At 39.1% G+C, this 18,245-nt stretch overlaps 1 protein-coding gene across 1 annotated transcript in view; it reads right to left on the reverse strand.

The window, feature by feature from the left end:
- The window catches only part of LOC111965899 (sideroflexin-5-like), a 36,899-nt gene that overhangs the window by 949 nt on the left and 17,705 nt on the right, over nt 1–18,245 (reverse strand). The window contains exons 2-13 of the mRNA XM_023990309.2: nt 12,943–13,011; nt 12,425–12,502; nt 8,105–8,131; nt 7,906–7,960; nt 7,787–7,812; nt 7,457–7,510; nt 7,300–7,356; nt 6,646–6,711; nt 6,330–6,420; nt 1,069–1,184; nt 437–522; nt 39–156 (exon numbers count right to left, since the gene is read on the reverse strand). Of these exons, the coding sequence (XP_023846077.1) occupies nt 39–156; nt 437–522; nt 1,069–1,184; nt 6,330–6,420; nt 6,646–6,711; nt 7,300–7,356; nt 7,457–7,510; nt 7,787–7,812; nt 7,906–7,960; nt 8,105–8,131; nt 12,425–12,502; nt 12,943–13,011 (843 nt within the window). The remainder of the gene's footprint in view (nt 1–38; nt 157–436; nt 523–1,068; nt 1,185–6,329; nt 6,421–6,645; nt 6,712–7,299; nt 7,357–7,456; nt 7,511–7,786; nt 7,813–7,905; nt 7,961–8,104; nt 8,132–12,424; nt 12,503–12,942; nt 13,012–18,245) is intronic.

The raw sequence follows: 18,245 nt of genomic DNA on the forward strand, positions 1-18,245 counted from the left end.
GTCCAGGCACCCTCCAGGYATAGCAGCAGCAGTAGTACCTGAGACATCTGTGGGAATAGGCTGATGGCCAGGGGCAGCGAGAGGCTGAAGGTAGCCAGACACACCAGGCTGTGGATGGGCAGCAACAGCCTCCGATTCGTCTGCAGGAATGGAAGTCTAACAGACATGAAGGGAAGCACACATTTTGATATTGCCATTTCTATGGAGTACAATCTCAACACTAATACAATATTTCTTACACACGATTCCAATAGTAATTGTCAATAAGACAAAAAAATGTATGCCACAGACTGTTGATCTGTAATAAACATTGTCCTATCCAGGGCCCCGTTTCTCAGGCTTTTGGTATTTCAACTGATACTATCCTGACATTAATGCAGGGACTTGACAAGGCAGTACACTAAATATTTCTGACCCATCTAGAAGCATGACATACTTTTCTAGGTAGGACATGATGATGGGAGGAAGGACAAAGATTGGCATCGGGAGGACCACTCTGGTAAAGGCAGTTTCCATAATTGCCTGGGGGGGAGAAAAATATTCTGCACATGATTCAATTCAAAATATTGCAATGTGTTGGGATAAATTCCTCCTCATGAGATTAGGATATGGCATATGTGGAAAAAGGCATAAATATGTTAGACTAATAATAAATCATCAAATAAACCTGTTGTTTATTCAACCTCATATGATGAATCATACTGACTTCAGTAGTGGACAGACTATTCAGAAACGGATTCTCCACACAAAAATACAAATTTCGCATTGAATATACAATACTAACAGTTTACAGACAACATATTTTGTCAGGAACACATCAAATAAAACACTAGAATGGTCATATATCGACAACGTGATAACAGGACGGCCATCTTGGTCAGGGTATCTTTCAGTCTAAAGAACCGTCAAATTTGGTAAAATATTGCATTTGATATATCTGCACAGTATGTTTGATAGCTAGCTAGCTAGCCAGTCAGTTTTTGTGGAATGATTTCATACATTTCATGGCCAGGAAGGAAACAGTGTTTTTATACAGGCTAGTGTGAGTTCCGATGGCCAGCCACTCACATGTTTGGCAGCAATCTTTGAGGAGCCCACCACGTTCCCATTTCCGTCCAGCACGTCGATGCCCTCCGACAGCTCATTGTGCCTCATGAGGCCCACATTGCAAATGTTGGCACTGGCTGAGGAAGTGGAGAAGACTGGTTGTGAAAGTGCCGCTGCATAACATTCAGCTGACATTGAGACCTACCTGTTTAAAGACTGTAAAAATGTGTCTTTCCTCCCTCCCATCCTTGAAGTAATCACMAATCCAACGACTAGACTACTTTAAAAATGGAAAGAAGTATAGATGCATTTTAAGAGTATTCCAACATGGCCAACGTATACATTTCACATTAATTTGTTTGGAACATTCCACTTCAGCAAGTGATTTCTATAGACCAGCCCTCAGTAAGGACATAGGTTTCACATGTACAACTAGGGAGAGCTTACAGTATAACCTTGTCAACATTGAACAGTGATCTAGGTAGTAGGAGGATAGCTATTAGCTACACAATGCTAACCACACAAAGCTTAGGGAGTGAACGTTATATATAATAAAAGGGTTACATGGAGAAAAATCGGGCTTCTCTGAAATAAAAATGGATGGCCATCCCTTCAGCAAAATATATTTTACCGAAACTCTCCCTGAACGTTTGAAAAGAAACAACTGACCATCCCCTATGCCCAAAATAATAACAACAAAAAAAGTGGATAGCAGAAAACATGTCTACAGTTTCCCCTCACATCTTGGATAGACCAGAGCCTTAGATGTGCAGGTTACGAAACTGTTCTTCATCCAGTAAGCATTACATACGCAACACAGACATTTTGATAGAGCAGATGGCTGAGGGCCAGAAGGTTGTGGGTCCACAGACCACCATGCACAAGAGTAGGGGTGGAAAGATCTCCTTTAGATTAATGCAATCTCCTTTAGATTAATGCAATGCTTTTATCATCGTATTTGCAGGTCCAAGAAAAAAGTGCCTTTTATAAACATTTCATGRAATTCCACGTCATTTTACATATCAGAATGTTTATTTATACCACACAAATTACAGGCTAAATTGAACTAGGCAAGTCAGTTAAGAACAACATATTTACAATGACGGCCTACTCCGGCCAAACCCGGACAACGCCGCCCTATGGGACTCCCAATCATGGCCGGATGAGATACGGCCTGGAATCGAACCAGGTACTATAGTGACGCCTCTTGCACTGAGATGCAGTGCCACTCGGGAGGCCAAATCAGTGTGCCTTGTTTGCAACAAAACTGTCCGTTTGCAAATAATTAAATCTGAGACGTCATTATGAATCTTTCAAAAGCTAGGCCTACCTTTCCACCCCAGGCAGAGTAGGCCTACCGACGCAGAATAATGTAAGCTTTATCTGCTGGCTACTCTTCTTCTGTGGCTCAACCCAACGAGAGAAGGTCACAAGTGTTTCTCTAAAAGCTGTCTGGGTTTAAACATCTTCTATTCTACAGAAAGTGAATAGCTTAATCAATTGATAGTGACAAAATTAAATTACTTCCCAAGCAAAGTAKWTTTTTTGTCTCCTCGGCTATAGAAGGTTGTAGCTCAGCCTCTAAATGTCAAACAAACCAAACAATGATATCCCCATATGCATTGGAGTCACGGTCTTTCTAGCATAAAGCAACACGGACCAAAGCTCTGCTATAGATCCATTTATTTTCTTCAAAATTTAAGCTAACAAGGGGTAGGTCTGTGATTTTCGCCATTTTCTTTGATAAAAGGTAGGACTATGGCATACCCTCTCATACCCCCTCAATTRGAGTCTTGGTTTGAACTTAACAGCCCTTCACTGACACGAAGGTAGGCTATTTAAAGAGTYCATGGTGGGTGGAGGATATAGCAGCCTATAGCCTAATTTCGTCATTCAAACAGATAGGCCTACCTCTTATTTCTTAAATAGGAATAAATAGGCTCCAACACAAATCTTGTTGGTAGTAAAGTGTAATTAAAATGAGGACTGTTGAAATGAATTATGCCTACTCGAATTTGCCGATTGAATGTGCTATGGCTGCTGCTTCAAGGTTCAGAACCAAAATGTAAGTTACTAGAATCTGGCATATATTTAAACATATACAGTTGAAGTCGGAAGTTAACCTACACTTAGGTTGGAGTCATTAAAACTCGTTTTTCAACCACTCCACAAATGTCTTGTTAACAAACTATAGTTTTGGCAAGTCGGTTAGGACATCTACTTTGCGCATGACAAAATACATTTTTCCAACAATTGTTTACAGACAAATTATTTCACTGTATTACAATTCCAGTGGGTCAGAAGTTTACATACACTAAGTTGACTGTGCCTTTAAACAGCTTGGAAAATTCCAGAAAATGATGTTATGGCTTTAGAAGNACCTGTTGTCTATTCCATTTGCACAACAGCATGTGAAATTTATTGTCAATCAGTGTTGCTTCCTAAGTGGACAGTTTGATTTCATAGAAGTGTGATTGACTTGGAGTTACATTGTGTTGTTTAAGTGTTCCCTTTATTTTTTTGAGCAGTGTATATAAATATTGCAATGGTGAACCCCCCCCCCCAAAAAAATATATATATTACATATATTTTTGCAATATTTAGATTTTTTACTTATTATTTTTTTTATTAACAAACAAATATCAACAATCAAAAGAGGAATAGTCACATGCAAACAAGCATACATACAAACTATTTACATTGCCAGGAATCCTAAACTAACAAACATATTCATTAAGAATAAAAGTTTTAATTGCCTTTTTTTAAATATATGTAAGTAGTGCCATATTGTTTAAATTCAATTATAAAGTGAACAAAACGTTTTTCTGAACTAGACCATTTGCATTTGTGATTATTAAATGTACCTAATATTATTAGCAGTTCAATTAAATATCTTCATCATTGTCAGAATTTCTGAAATAAATCAAATCAAAATCTTTAAAATTGTACAACCTGTCCTGTTTTCTTTGTAACAAAGTTCTGTATGTCAATTCCAAAAAAGTATACTATAAATATAGGTAAAAACAAATAATGGTCTCCTCCATTCCAAAGAAATCACAACTTGAATCTTTCTAAAACATGTTTCACAGGATAAATTATATGTAACATTTTAAATGAAACATCCTTTACCTTGTTACTGATACAATATTTGATAGCAATTTTAGCAAGTTATTTAACTGAAAAAATCTTGCTGAGGGAAATGTAGTATCACAAACAATATTACTAATCTGTTCATTACTACATTTATCTTTGAGGATATTAATATTGCTAATGAATATATTTGAATGTAAATCTGTTACATCAACCACAGAGAAAAAAATTATATATTGGAGTCACATAGAATTTGCAACAACAACAAAAATTATCTGGGTTATTGGAATTCTAAACTTATCAAAAAATTCCCCATATGAGAGTAGATATCCATCCTCATTCAGTAACTGACCAACCAAAATAAATGTATTCTCAAACCAGTTCCGAAAAAGAATTACTTATTTTTAATTGTATATCTGTGTTGTTCCATAGAAAGTATCTGTGTGGGGGACAATTATGTTTATACGCTAACATCCAAGCTAAAAGTGCCTGCCTGCTTATGAAATTTGGCCAATTTTATTGGGATTTTATAAACATCAAAATTACACGGAAGCAGAAATTCTAAACCACCACCAGTCAAATAAATACTTAGGGTAGACATTCCAAATACTGTCCTGGGTGGCGCAGCTGTCTAAGGCACTGCAGTGCGTGAAGCGTCACTACAGATCCGGGTTCGAGCKCGGGCTGTGTTGCAGCCGGCCGTGACCGGGAGACCAATGAGGCGATGCACAATTGGCCCAGCTTTGTCCGGGTTAGGAGAGGGTTTGGCCGGCCGAGATGTCTTTGTCCCATCGCGCTCTAGCGACTCCTGTGGCGGGCCAGGCGCATACACGCTGACACGGTCGCCAGTTGTACGGTGRACGGTGCGGCTGGTTAAGCGAACAGTGTGTCAAGAAGCAGTGCAGCTTGGCAGGGTCGTGTTTTGGTAGACGCATGGCTCTCGACCTTCGCCTCTCCCGAGTCCGTACGGGAGTTGCAGCGATGGGACAAGACAAACTACCAATTGGATACCACGAAATTGGMCAGCAAAAGYGGTAAAAAAAAGTTMWKAAAAATAAATATAAAAATGTATTATTTCGAGTATTGAAATCTAAAACCTCAAGACCTCCTTGTTCTTGGGTAATACTGAGAATATATTTCCATAGATATTGAGGCTTGTTCTGAATCTGGCTTATTTTGAGGTSATTAACTCTGATAAATACATCATGGGCAATAAACATTATTTTTAATCAAATCTATCAAAGTTGACCTCTGGTCCTCCTCATCTTCACTCTCTCCTTCTCAAACTGAACATAGGGCTAGTCTACGACGCAAGATAAAAAAAAAAAAAGTGTGCTCTGTAGGTCTAATCACATATTAGTTTTGGAAAGAAGCTTTTGACTCTCTTCCTGAACTGTCACRGTAGGCCTACACAGCARAGCCATTGATTAGGCAGCACACAAAACAGTTTTTGATCAGCAACAGCAGACCAGGCCAGGGCTCAGGGTTGGAATATTCATTGCAATGTGTAATGCAGCCTAGTTGTATTTACAKKATCCCAGCAGCTATCTTAGAAATATAACTTTGCTCTGAGCATGCACTTGGCAGTATATAGTCTATAGCCTATGGATCATTTGATTGAGACCACACTAAATATTCTATAGACACTTGATATTGCACGCCCAGCAGAGAATCAGAGATGAGGGGTGGCATCGGGCACACATCGATATGTAGCCTAATAAGCAACTAATTCTAAAACACTGAGAAATATAGAAATGTCATCAATAACAAATTACATGACTACATCCCTGGACTACATTATTATTTTTTTTACTTAACCTTCCCCTTAACTGAAATTGAAAAGCATGACCCTCCCCCATTATCCTCTAGSTAACCCTTCTGTAAATTGTTATCCATCCCTTTCGAGTAGAAGTCAGCAGCAAAACATCAGCAAGGACATTTTATAAGCCTGCAAAACTCTGCCTCCTCTGACACCAGTTTATTTGTAGCTCTTGTTAAAGGTGATTTATCCATGTGAGGGATGCAAAAGGGGAGACCTACATACAGGAGAGGACAGAGAATGAACCCAAACGTAATGGCAGTATTTATTTGCACCTGTAGCTCATATTACATTGTGGTAAACGGGTGTCTAGATTTTCACATTAATACTGTCATGATAATCACTTAATAAATCATTATTTATGAATACATACCCACAGCTGGGAAAGGGATGAGTCTCTGTATGATTATTTGGGTTGCTGGACTCAACCTGTTGGCTCTCTGAATCAGTACATTCAGTCCCACCTAAACACAGCAAAAACTTTAGGATAAACCCTCAACMAAATGTGTACTGTTTTACACCTGTCGTATCCTATGCATGTGGCAAATAAACTTTGAAACTTAAACCCATTTAACTTGTAGCACCTATGTTATTACATAGAATACAAATAGGCAGGACAGGCAGGACAGAATCCCTGCTCTGAGACTGAATATTAATTACCATAAATGTATAATAAATCAACAACTGACCGCAAGGGAGACAGCACTGGTCACAGCTCCGAAGTAACCTTGAAGAAACTTGGATGTTGGTGTAGGCTAATATGAACAACAACATGAATGACTTAGTATTTCACAGCCTCTCACATAAGTCTAACGCTGGCTAAAATCATTACCTTGAATACCAAAACTCTAAATAGAAAATGGACACTTCGACATCAGCCATATGAGCAAAACACTTTTTTTTTTTAGGGCAAACCATAGCAAAACATTTCTTATTGCAAGTCCAGGTAATCCCTCCCTGTTTCAGTCAATTGTATTCTGTTTGGGCCTAATAAAACATGACCCATGGTTAAATAGGTAATTATTAATACAACATCACAATAAGGTGCAGAGTTTCGATTTGCCTGCTGGGGAGAAYTTAATTGCTGTATAACTCTGATGATGGAACTAAAAGTGCYCAATTGTTTTGCATTGAATAATCTGAAARTTGTAGTTCTGACTATGCTCTTCAAGAGGTGATAATACAATAAAATAGTTCACATTTATTTAACAATCCCTTGAAAACGGAACGTACTTGTCAATGGTTTTAGCTGAGCTGGGGTTCTCCTTGCCCTAGGCTACCTTAGAAACATCCTAGGCTACCTTAGAAACATCATACGCTACCTTAGAAACATCATACACTACCTTAGTAGCATTGCGGTTTGAGTAGTTGACACAGGCATTGTGACTTTGGTTCAGCCACTGAAAGGAGAAAAAACATTCAGTAAAATTAAATTACATCAGTTAACAGAACTGGGAAGGAGAGCATATCCAATGAAAAGGTGTCTTGGCATTTTTTTACCTGCCAGAAAATAGTAGATACCACAGTCTGATTTGGAAGAAGAAGGCCCACAACCTAGATGACACCAGATAGGGAGACAATAGTTCAACTACGTTCTTACATTGCCTCTATTAGATCCAGAATGACGGCTTCCATTAGCTCTGGTCCATGTCGTTAGCGCACATTCCTCTACTAATTGCAGTAAAGCACACTAAAACCCTGGACCAGAGCTAAGCTTCCATCTACCCCAAGAAGTCAGTAAAGACAATGTATAATTAAACAAATGGCCAAAGTTGAATATTCTTTCCATAGATACATATGAAATACAGTAATATTTCATATAAGACTTACAATTGGTGTTCCAAAWGGGACATAACCTGTTTAGATACAAAATAATATAAATCAGTGTAAAAATGACCAGTAACAAAATAAAAGTCACTCTGTCGAAAATCTTCATTCGGAAGTCATACCTGACATTCGGAAAGGCATGAAGATCTTCTCTCCTGTGTCAGGATGAATGATGGCCTGCATACAGATATGAGATATAGAGTGTAACATCATCATCATGCTGCCAAGAGGAGAGGGGGAATGTACTGTATGGCAATAAATACATGGGGTCAAAATGGGGTCAAACTGCTTTATACAAAGCAGACGTGCACCAAAACTTACCTGCTTCACCTTTTGGGCTTCCCATAGCTAGAGAGTCAAAAACAACATGTGTGTCATTTCAGAGCAGTGAGGGAAAATTTTGGGCTGCTGAATGTAAGGAGTATGCTACAACTACATATTGCAAGCGTCATAAACAATATGCTTGTAAACAAAAAACCTCTTTGGAATAGTACAGTGCCTTCAGAAAGTATCCATACCCCTTGACTTACTCCACATTTTGTTGTGTTACAGRCTGAATTCAAAATGGATTAAATAAAACATTCTCATCCATCTACACACAATACCCCATAATGACAAAGTGAACAAAATATTTTCAGAAATTGTTGCTAATATATTGAAAATGAAATACACAAATATCTCATATCTCACAGCTGAGTAAATACTTTGTAGAAGCACCTTTGGCAGCGATTACAGCTGGGTGTCACGCCCTGACCATAGTTTGCTTTGTGTGTTTTATGTTTTGGTTGGTCAGGGTGTGATCTGAGTGGGCATTCTATGTTGTATGTCTAGTTTGTCTATTTATGTGTTTGGCCTGATATGGTTCTCAATCAGAGACAGGTGTTTTGCGTTGTCTCTGATTGGGAACCATATTTAGGTAGCCTGTTTTGTATTGTGGGTTGTGGGTTATTGTCTATGTGTTAGTTGCTTGTGTCTGCACTATTAATTATAGCGTCACGTTCGTTTTGTTGTTTGTATTAGTTAGGTTTTCTTCTTAAATAAATAGAAGAATGTATTCACTTCACGCTGCGCCTTGGTCCTCCTCTCTTCCACATTACGACGATCGTGACACTGGGAGTCCTTCTGGGTAAGGTACTAAGAGCTTTGCACACCTGGATMGTGCAACATTTGCCCAAGCTCTGTCAAATTGGTAGACAACCATTTTCAGGTCTTGCCATAGATTTTGAAGTATACTGAACAAAAATATAAAACGCAACATGCAAAACTTTTAATTTAAGGATATCAGTCAATTTAAATAAATTCATTGGGCCCTAATCTATGGATCTCACATGACTGGGCTGGTGTGCAGCCATGGGTGGGCCTGGGAGGGCATAGGCCAACTCACTTGGCAGCCAGTTCCAACCACTGGGGAGCAAGGCCCAGCCAATAAGTTTTGAATTTAGGACAAAAAGTGAATTGCTTTGCAGTGGCGTGTATTCATGGATGCCAAGGGAAGCCAGGCTTCCGCAAAAAACTCCAAGACAAAAAGAAAAAACATACAAAATAATTTATATTTCGTCTCTCTGTGTTCCATACATTTCCATCAATTCACAAGAGGCTGCTGAATGTATCTTACCGGAGAAAGCATCAGAGCAAACGAAACAGCATTCCTCTGTCTCAGTAAGTGTAGGGTATCTATCTAAAGCTGTCTGGTCAGAAAGAGTATGACATTGTTGCCCCCGTAGCATTGTATGCAAGGGAAGCCAGCGAGCATTTGGGCTCCCTTGATAAAAAAAAACAAATAAGCCAATAAGCATTGAGCTAAACTGAGTAATCTCAGCTGTGAATGGTCCTGCAGCACCGGGGGGAAAAAAATAGGTCAATGGAAGTCAGTTTGGATTTGGCTTCAGACCAATTACGTCACAAGCCAAACGTCATTATTGACAGAAAAAAACTTGAATTGTTGCATCTCGTTGTGTTGTTGTCCTCTGGTGGCTAGCTAGATAAAATCATCCCTTTTRTAAATTAACCATGGATGGAGATAGGGATTTGGACTTGTGGTTTAACTTAATTCTCTGTACTGGGCAATGATTATAACGCTGATTCTGATCCAACCATAAATTCATACATTGTGACCCTGGCCTGAGAGGATGGAAGTTCCACATGTAGCTAGATGTAGAATACTAATGTTAACTAGATGGCCTGGCGTATCGTTGCCCATGAAAAGGAAGTTAGGCTAGCAAGCAACTATTTTAGCCAGGTAGCCCAGGACAACAAAAACTAAAAGCGTGTACTGTATGACATAGTCATAGACCGTTTAGGCAACATGAKGAGGATGGCATTGGCGTTTCTCTACAAGTAGCGTGAGTAAACATGTTTTCTTCTACTTGCAAACACACACAGAGAGAGAGAAATCAGTACCATGCACAGCCACATCATATTTACCTTACATTGATTGGACTAAATCGTTTTTGGTATKTTTTCGTTGTCACTGGATTAGACTAAGCATAGGTGATTAGAGGATGAAATGTTGAAGTTGAAATGGTGCTGGAATAGTCGAGGCAGCTCCTGTTTTCTTTGTGACTTCTGGTAACTCTCCGTGGTTCTAAATCAATAGCTGTTTAGTAGTCCGAAAATGTCTGAAACATTACCTTGCTTGACCATGCTGTAAGTCATGTAACTGTTTGTTACATGCAACATGTTGTGGTCTTCACCGGACAGATTTTGCTCTCCGGTTATGTAATGAAACAAATGTGTGGTTGGATTTATTCTACCACTGTCTTGTTATTGTCTCGGCCTTAGGCCTATATATAACGGCATCAAGGCATATGAACTAATTATAGAGCAAACAACGCAATTATCACAACACATAAGTTGTAATACGCCTTTATTATCCTGAATTAGCTTCCCCTGTGATTTTACCCATGCATCGCTACTGTTGCTTTGCCAATCTTTTTTGCAGTATTACTTTAGTGCCTTCTTGCAAACAGGATGCATGTTTTGGAATATTTGTATTCTGAAAAGGCTTCCTTCTTTTAACTCTGTCAATTAGGTTAGTATTGGTGAATGCACCAACTTGTAAGTCGCTCTGGATAAGAGCGTCTGCTAAATGACTTAAATGTAATGTAAATGTATTGTGGAGTACCTAAAATGTTGTTGATCCATCCTCAGTTTTCTCCTATCACAGCCATTAAACTCTGTAACTGTTTTAACTCTGTAACTGTCACCATTTACCTCATGGTGAAATCCCTGAGCGGTTTCCTTCCTCTCCGGCAACTGAGTAAGGAAGGACGCCTGTATCTTTGTAGTGTCTGGGTGTATTGTTACACCATCCAAAGTGTAATTAATAGCATTTTACCCATCTACCAATAGGTGCCCTTCTTTGTGAGGCATTGGAAAACCTCCCTGGTCTTTGTGGTTGAATCTGTGTTTGAAATTCACTACTCAACTGAGGGACCTTACAGATAATTGTATGTGTTGGGTTCAGAGATGAGATAGTCATTCAAAAATCATGTTGAATGCCTAGTTAAATAAAGGTAAAAATAAAAGGGGTTGAATAATTATTAACTCAATACATTTCAGCATTTTTTCAATTTGAATGAATTTGTAAAAATGTCAAAAATATATATTTCCACTTTGACATTATGGGGTGTTTTAATCAATTTTAAATTCAGGCTGTAACACAACAAAATGTGGAAAAAGTGAAGGGGTATGAATACTTTCTGAAGGCACTGTAAATAATCTAACACTGACAAATGAATTTTTATAGAAAAAAAACTCACCTGCAGACCTGTAACTCTTGGTGGTAGTGTTCCATGTTTAAAACCTTACCTGTAGATCTGAAACTCCTTGTGGTAGTGTTCCATGTTTAAAACCTCACCTGCAGATCTGTAACTCCCAGTGGTAGTGTTCCATGTTTAAAATCTCACCTGTAGATCTGTAACTCCCAGTGGTAGTGTTCCATGTTTAAACCTCATCCTGTGATCTGATAACTCCAGTGGTAGTGTTCCATGTTTAAAATCTCACCTGTAGATACTGTAACTCCCAGGTGGTAGTGTTCGCATGTTTAAAACTCTCACTGTAAGATCTGTAAACTCCCAGGTGGTAGTGTTCCATGTTTGTAAAATCTCACCTGTAGATCTGAACTCCCGTGGTAGTGTTCCATCGTTTTAAAATCCTCACCTGTAGATCTGTAACTCCCAGTGGTAGTGTTCCAGTTTAAAATCTCAACCTGTGATCTGTAACTCCCAGTGGTAGTGTTCCATGTTTAAAAACCTCACCTGTAGATCTGAAACCTCCGGTGGTAGTGTTCCATGTTTAAAACCTCACCTGCAGATCTGTAACTCCCGGTGGTAGTGTTCCATGTTTAAAACCTCACCTGTCAGATCTGTAATCCCGGTGGTAGTGTTCCATGTTTAAAATCTCACCTGTAGATCTGTAACTCCCAGTGGTAGTGTTCCATGTTTAAAATCTCACCTGTAGATCTGTAACTCCCGTGGTGGTGTTCATGTTTAAAACTCACCTGTAGATCTGTAACTCCCGGTGGTAGTGTTCCATGTTTAAAACCTCACCTGTAGATCTGAAACTCTGGTGGTAGTGTTCCTGTTTAATCTCACTGTAGATCTAGAAACTCCCGGTGGTAGGTCATGTTTAAAACCTCACCTGTAGATCTGTAACTCCTGGTGGTAGTGTTCCACGTTTAAAATCATCCAGGAGTTTGACGCATTCTCTCAATCGTCTCTGGAAAGATAAGTGTAATTTGAGTCAACAAGAGAATTAAAAGTAGGTAGTTAGGTTTCTTCTTAATGTGTTATTTTAGAGAAGGACTAGGTAATGGCAGTTCTGGCAAATGTCAGATGGGCCGGTCCATCTTTAGCCCAGGGGGCCTGTCTAAATTGTTCGTTTTTTTGCGAATAACTATAATTATTTGGCTAATTATAGGGACGTTGGGGGGGAAATYGTCTGTTGTGTGAGAAATTCTCTTCCAAGTCCGTCCCTGTGTTATCAGATTAAATTCCAGATCTACAGTATAATGTGGACGGCATTCTCCTGTTGCCACAGTTCAAGTCTCATATTCAATCAGAAAGTCAGTGGAAGGCCACATTTTTTGTATCTCTTACAAAAACTACAGCTGATTTACTAAAACAGTATGTGGATGGATGTTTTCAACTGTAGCTTACCTCAGACACAAAGAGTGTGCCGGGGTCGATGATCGCTACAAAGTGTCTCAGCCGGCCAAGAAAGGTACTCTGGAAGCGAGAAAGAGCCTAGTTAATTATTGATGAGCTAACCATACAGTAATACCAAATCTTAACACACCATCTCTCTGTAAATAGGTTAAAGCCTTTGCAGACTGTACAATTTTAGCTCTCTTATGCCACGATTTTGCCATCCCAGACAAAATGTTTTGCCATCCCAGACAAATTCTTAGGTCGTTAACGACTGTCAGACGTCTTGGCTCGTTCAGTGTGACAGTGTCTAGGTCTGCCGATTAAGTACTTTARGTGCGGTCGTGGGCTCCGACAGTTCTGTCAGTGTCCGATTTTTGGGGCCTTTATCGTGTAGTATGGCTGGTGTTACGAGACTATACTGACCAATAGGAACATGGCCGGCACTGTGTATGCACACAATAATATGATCATTGTGAATAGTGAGATTAATATTAATAGTTTGATTTAAACTGTGCACGAAGAATGATTTACCTACTAATCTTGTTAACATGACATCTGAAAATCAGGCTCCATGATTGAATTTTGATAAATGCACAAAATAGCCAATCAAAATAAACGTTCTACTACAGCTCCCCATGTTATTTTGGGGAATCCTTTTTGATTCCGAGTTCAGACATATAAAATGTATGTGAATTATTTCTACGATGCATCATTTCAGTCGGCTAACCTTGCAAGCCAATTGCAGAATAAAAGGGGGAAAAAAGAGGGAGAGGACATCTTCAACGGCTACGCATGTTGTCAGTGATGCACTGAGTGCACTGTTAAAATAGAAAGACTCAAAACACCATCATTGRCTAGTAAAACCATGAAAAGTAGTGCACGTAAATGGAGATCTGGTGTTTGAATGTAAACCTAATGTATGTGTTATGAAATACTAAATGTATTTCAAAACAGAATGGAAGTACTCTGAAACACCCAATGTGGTTCTTCAATCTGCATAATTGTGCTTTTAAGAAAGTTGTGAAAACCCTTTTTGGTGATTCTGTGTATACCCCCCGAGTGGCGCAATGGTCTAAGGCACTGCATCTCAGTGCCTTAGGCGTCAKTACAGTCCCTGGTTCGAATCCAGGCTGTATCACATCCAGCCATGACTGGGAGTCCCATAGGGCTGCGCACAATTGGCCAGCGTCGTCCGGGTTTTGCCGGGGTAGACCGTCATTGTAAATAAAAAGTTGTTCTTAACTGACTTGCCTAGTTAAATAAAAGGTAAACAATACAAATAAATTAAAAAGMCAGCATCCAAACACAAAAACAATGTTTTGGCAGACTGTCTCTCAGACAATCAAAATGGTTTTAATGGTTTTTATAGCATAACTATTGATTGATGGTGATTTTCAGTCAATATTTTGATCAACATTTTAAAGAATAATTTAAAACTTTGACACTAATTATAGGCTACAGTTGCTAGGCCCGTGAGATTATAAATAATGGTKCAATCAAGACGTTTTGAACTATGGAAGATATAGCAGKGGTAACGTGTGTAAAGTGGGCAGTCATGTGAGAAGGTCAAATCAAATCAAATATGATTTGATTTGTTGTTTATTCCCTGCTCTTTTACAGTGTTTATAAACTCATCAGTAATTCCAAAAGGTCAAATGTACAGCATTATGCTCAAACAAAGGACACAAGAAAATATATTTTTGTGAAAACAAAAATTACAATGTTTCTCCAGGATAATAATTACAAAACATGATTTTGACACTTCAAGTGCTTTATCTTTTCAGATTATCAAAATTACATAGCATTAACAGGTCTTTCACATTTTTATATTGATAAAGTAAGACAGTTCAAAGATTTGTAAGGTATTTATCATATTAATATTCTTAAAAATCTACATAAAAATCTACAGAAATATGGTATTATGCCTGACATTCATTGGGGGAAAAATACTGCTAATGACTGCTAATGTCAGCAGTAGCAGACATACAAAACTTCAGTCCAGGGCTCAATGCGATCCACCAGTCATCCATTACGTTAAGGTTTCGTCTCCTTTAAGGTGGTGACAGCTCAGTCGTCACTAGTTTTAGTGTTACAAAGCACTTCATTTTTAACAGTGTGGGTGGGTCCAAGAAGGACAAAATTCAAACCACCCGATACTTTACTTTATTGAATACCATTAATGTTGCATAGTCACATCTTCAATAATCCGGTCCCTCTCTAAAGATCACTTTTAAGGCTCAAGGAAGCCTTCATAAACCCTTTAATAAGGCCTACAGTGAGGGGGGGAAGTATTTGACCCCCTGCTGATTTTGTACGTTTTCCCACTGACAAAGAAATTATCAGTCTATAGGTTTATTTGAACAGTGAGAGACAMAATAACAACAAAAAAATCCAGAAAAACACATGTCAAAAATGTTATAAATTGATTTGCATTTTAATGAGGGAAATAAGTATTTGACCCCTCTGCAAAACATGACTTAGTACTTGGTGGCAAAACCCTTGTTGGCAATCACAGAGGTCAGACGTTTCTTGTAGTTGGCCACCAGGTTTGCACACATCTCAGGAGGGATTTTGTCCCACTCCTCTTTGCAGATCTTCTCCAAGTCAATAAGGTTTCGAGGCTGAAGTTTGGCAACTCGAACCTTCAGCTCCCTCCACAGATTTTCTATGGGATTAAGGTCTGGAGACTGGCTAGGCCATCTCCAGGACCTAATGTGCTTCTTCATCAGCCACTCTATTGTTGCCTTGGCCGTGTGTTTGGTCATTGTCATGCTGGAATACCATCCACGACCATTCAATGCCCTGGCTGAGGGAAGGAGGTTTCTCACCCAAGATTTGACGGTACATGGCCCCGTCCATCGTCCTTTGATGCGGTGAAGTTGTCCTGTCCCTTAGCAGAAAAACACCCCCAAAGCATAATGTTTCCACCTCCATGTTTGACGGTGGATGATGGTGTTCTTGGGGTCATAGGCAGCATTCCTCCTCCCCAAACACGGCGAGTTGAGTTGATGCAAAAGAGCTCATTTTGGCTCATCTGACCAACAACCCTTTCACCCAGTTGTCCTCTGAATCATTCAGATGTTCATTGGCAAACTTCAGACGGGCATGTATATGTGCTTTCTTGAGCGGGGACTTGCAGGCGCTGCAGGATTTCAGTCCTTCGCGGCGTAGTGTGTTACCAATTGTTTTCTTGGTGATAATGGTCCCAGCTGCCTTGAGATCATTGACAAGATCCTCCCGTGTAGTTCTGGCTGATTCCTCACCGTTCTCCGATTATTGCAACCACGACGGTGAGATCTTGCACATGGAGCCCCAGCCCCGAGGGAAGATTGGACAGTTCTTTTTGTTTCTCTTCCATTTGCGAATAATCCACAACTGTTGTCACCTTCTCACCAAGCTGCCATGGCGATGGTCTTGTAGCCCATTCCAGCCTTGTGTAGTCTACAATCTGTCCCTGACATCCTTGGAGAGCTCTTTGGTCTTGGCCATGGTGGAGAGTTTGGAATCAGATTGATTGATTGCTTCTGTGGACAGGTGTCTTTTATACAGGTAACGAGCTGAGATTAGGAGCACTCCCTTAAGAGTGTGTCTAATCTCAGCTCGTTACCTGTATAAAAGACACCTGGGAGCCAGAAATCTTTCTGATTGAGAGGGGGTCAAATATGTATTTCCCTCATTAAAATGCAAATCAATTCATAACATTTTTGACATGCGTTTTTCTGGARTMTTTTGTTGTTARTCTGTCTCACTGTTCAAATAAAGCTACCATTAAAATTATAGACTGATCATTTCTTTGTCAGTGGGCAAACGTACAAAATCAGCATGGGATCAAATACTTTTTRCCCCTCACTGTATATGGATGGCCCATGGCTCAGAAATCACCCAGAAGAAAATCCCATGTTATGCAAAGGGTGACAAAAGGGTTATGCCACATTTTCCAAAGTACCAGATGTAGGGACTTTTTATAATCACCCTTTCTGTAGTATAACATTACTCATAGATGCTTTGTAAAGTCATGTAGGGCTTACGAATACTTTATGAATGCTTTAATACATTTTAGTCATAGTCATTTAGCAGTTGCTTTTTATTAACGTGTTGTTTGTCTAAAGTGGGACCCTTAATTCAACATCAAAATACTTAACATCTCATTTCACATGACTTGATGTGGATTGAATCAGTGGTTAACTTCTCTAGGATATGTGTAGCTTTAACGTCCCACTCTAACGTCCCACTTGGCCAAAATCCAGAAAAAAATGTAGCGCGCCAAATTCAAATATATTACTATAAAAATCAATCTTTCATGAAATCACACATGAAAGACACCAAATTAAAGCTACACATGTTGTGAATCCAGCCAACATGTCTAATTTCAAAAAGGATTTACAGGGAAAGCACACCAAACAATTATGTTAGCTCAGTACATAGCCACAGAAAAACACAGCCATTTCCCCTTTGAACACCTTTGAACATCTTCATCAGATGACACTCATATGACATCATGTTACACAGTACATTTATGTTTTGTTCGATAATGTGCATATTTATATCCACAAATCTCAGTTTACATTGGCGCCATGTTCAGAAATGCCTCCAAAATATCTGGAGTATTTACAGAGAGCCACATCAAATAACAGAAATACTCATCATAAACTTTGATGAAAGATACATGTTTTACATATAATAAAAAATACACGTGTTCTTAATGCAACCGCTGTGTCAGATTTAAAAAAAAACTTTACGTAAAAAGCACACCATGCAATAATCTGAAACGGCGCTCAGATTTAAGAACATTTCTCCGCCATGTTGGAGTCAACAGAAATACGAAATTACATCATAAATATTCCCTTACATTTGATTATCTTCATCAGAAGATAGTTCCTAGTTCGACAATAAATCGTTGTTTTGTTCGATAATGTCCATTACTTATGTCCAATTAGCAAATTTTGCTAGCATGTGTAGTACACATGTCCAAACGCTCACGCAGATGCAGGCAAACGTCGGACGAAAACTTCAAAAAGTTATATTACAAGTCAAATAAACTGGTCAAACTTAGTAGAGAATCAATCTTCAGGATGTTGTRATCATATATATCCAATAACGTTCCAACCGGAGCATTCTTTTCAGTCTCTATAAGTAATGGAACGCATGACGATATCATGAGGAAAGTGCGTGACCAAGAACTGGCACTCTGCCAGACCACTGACTCAAACATCTCCCATCCGGTCCCACAACACAGCATAAGCTACATTCCACATTCTACTGACTGTTGACATCTAGTGGAAGGCGTAGGAAGTGCAAACAGATCCATATAT

This window comes from Salvelinus sp. IW2-2015, linkage group LG6.2, assembly GCF_002910315.2.
Source record: "Salvelinus sp. IW2-2015 linkage group LG6.2, ASM291031v2, whole genome shotgun sequence".
Lineage (NCBI taxonomy): Eukaryota > Metazoa > Chordata > Actinopteri > Salmoniformes > Salmonidae > Salvelinus > Salvelinus sp. IW2-2015.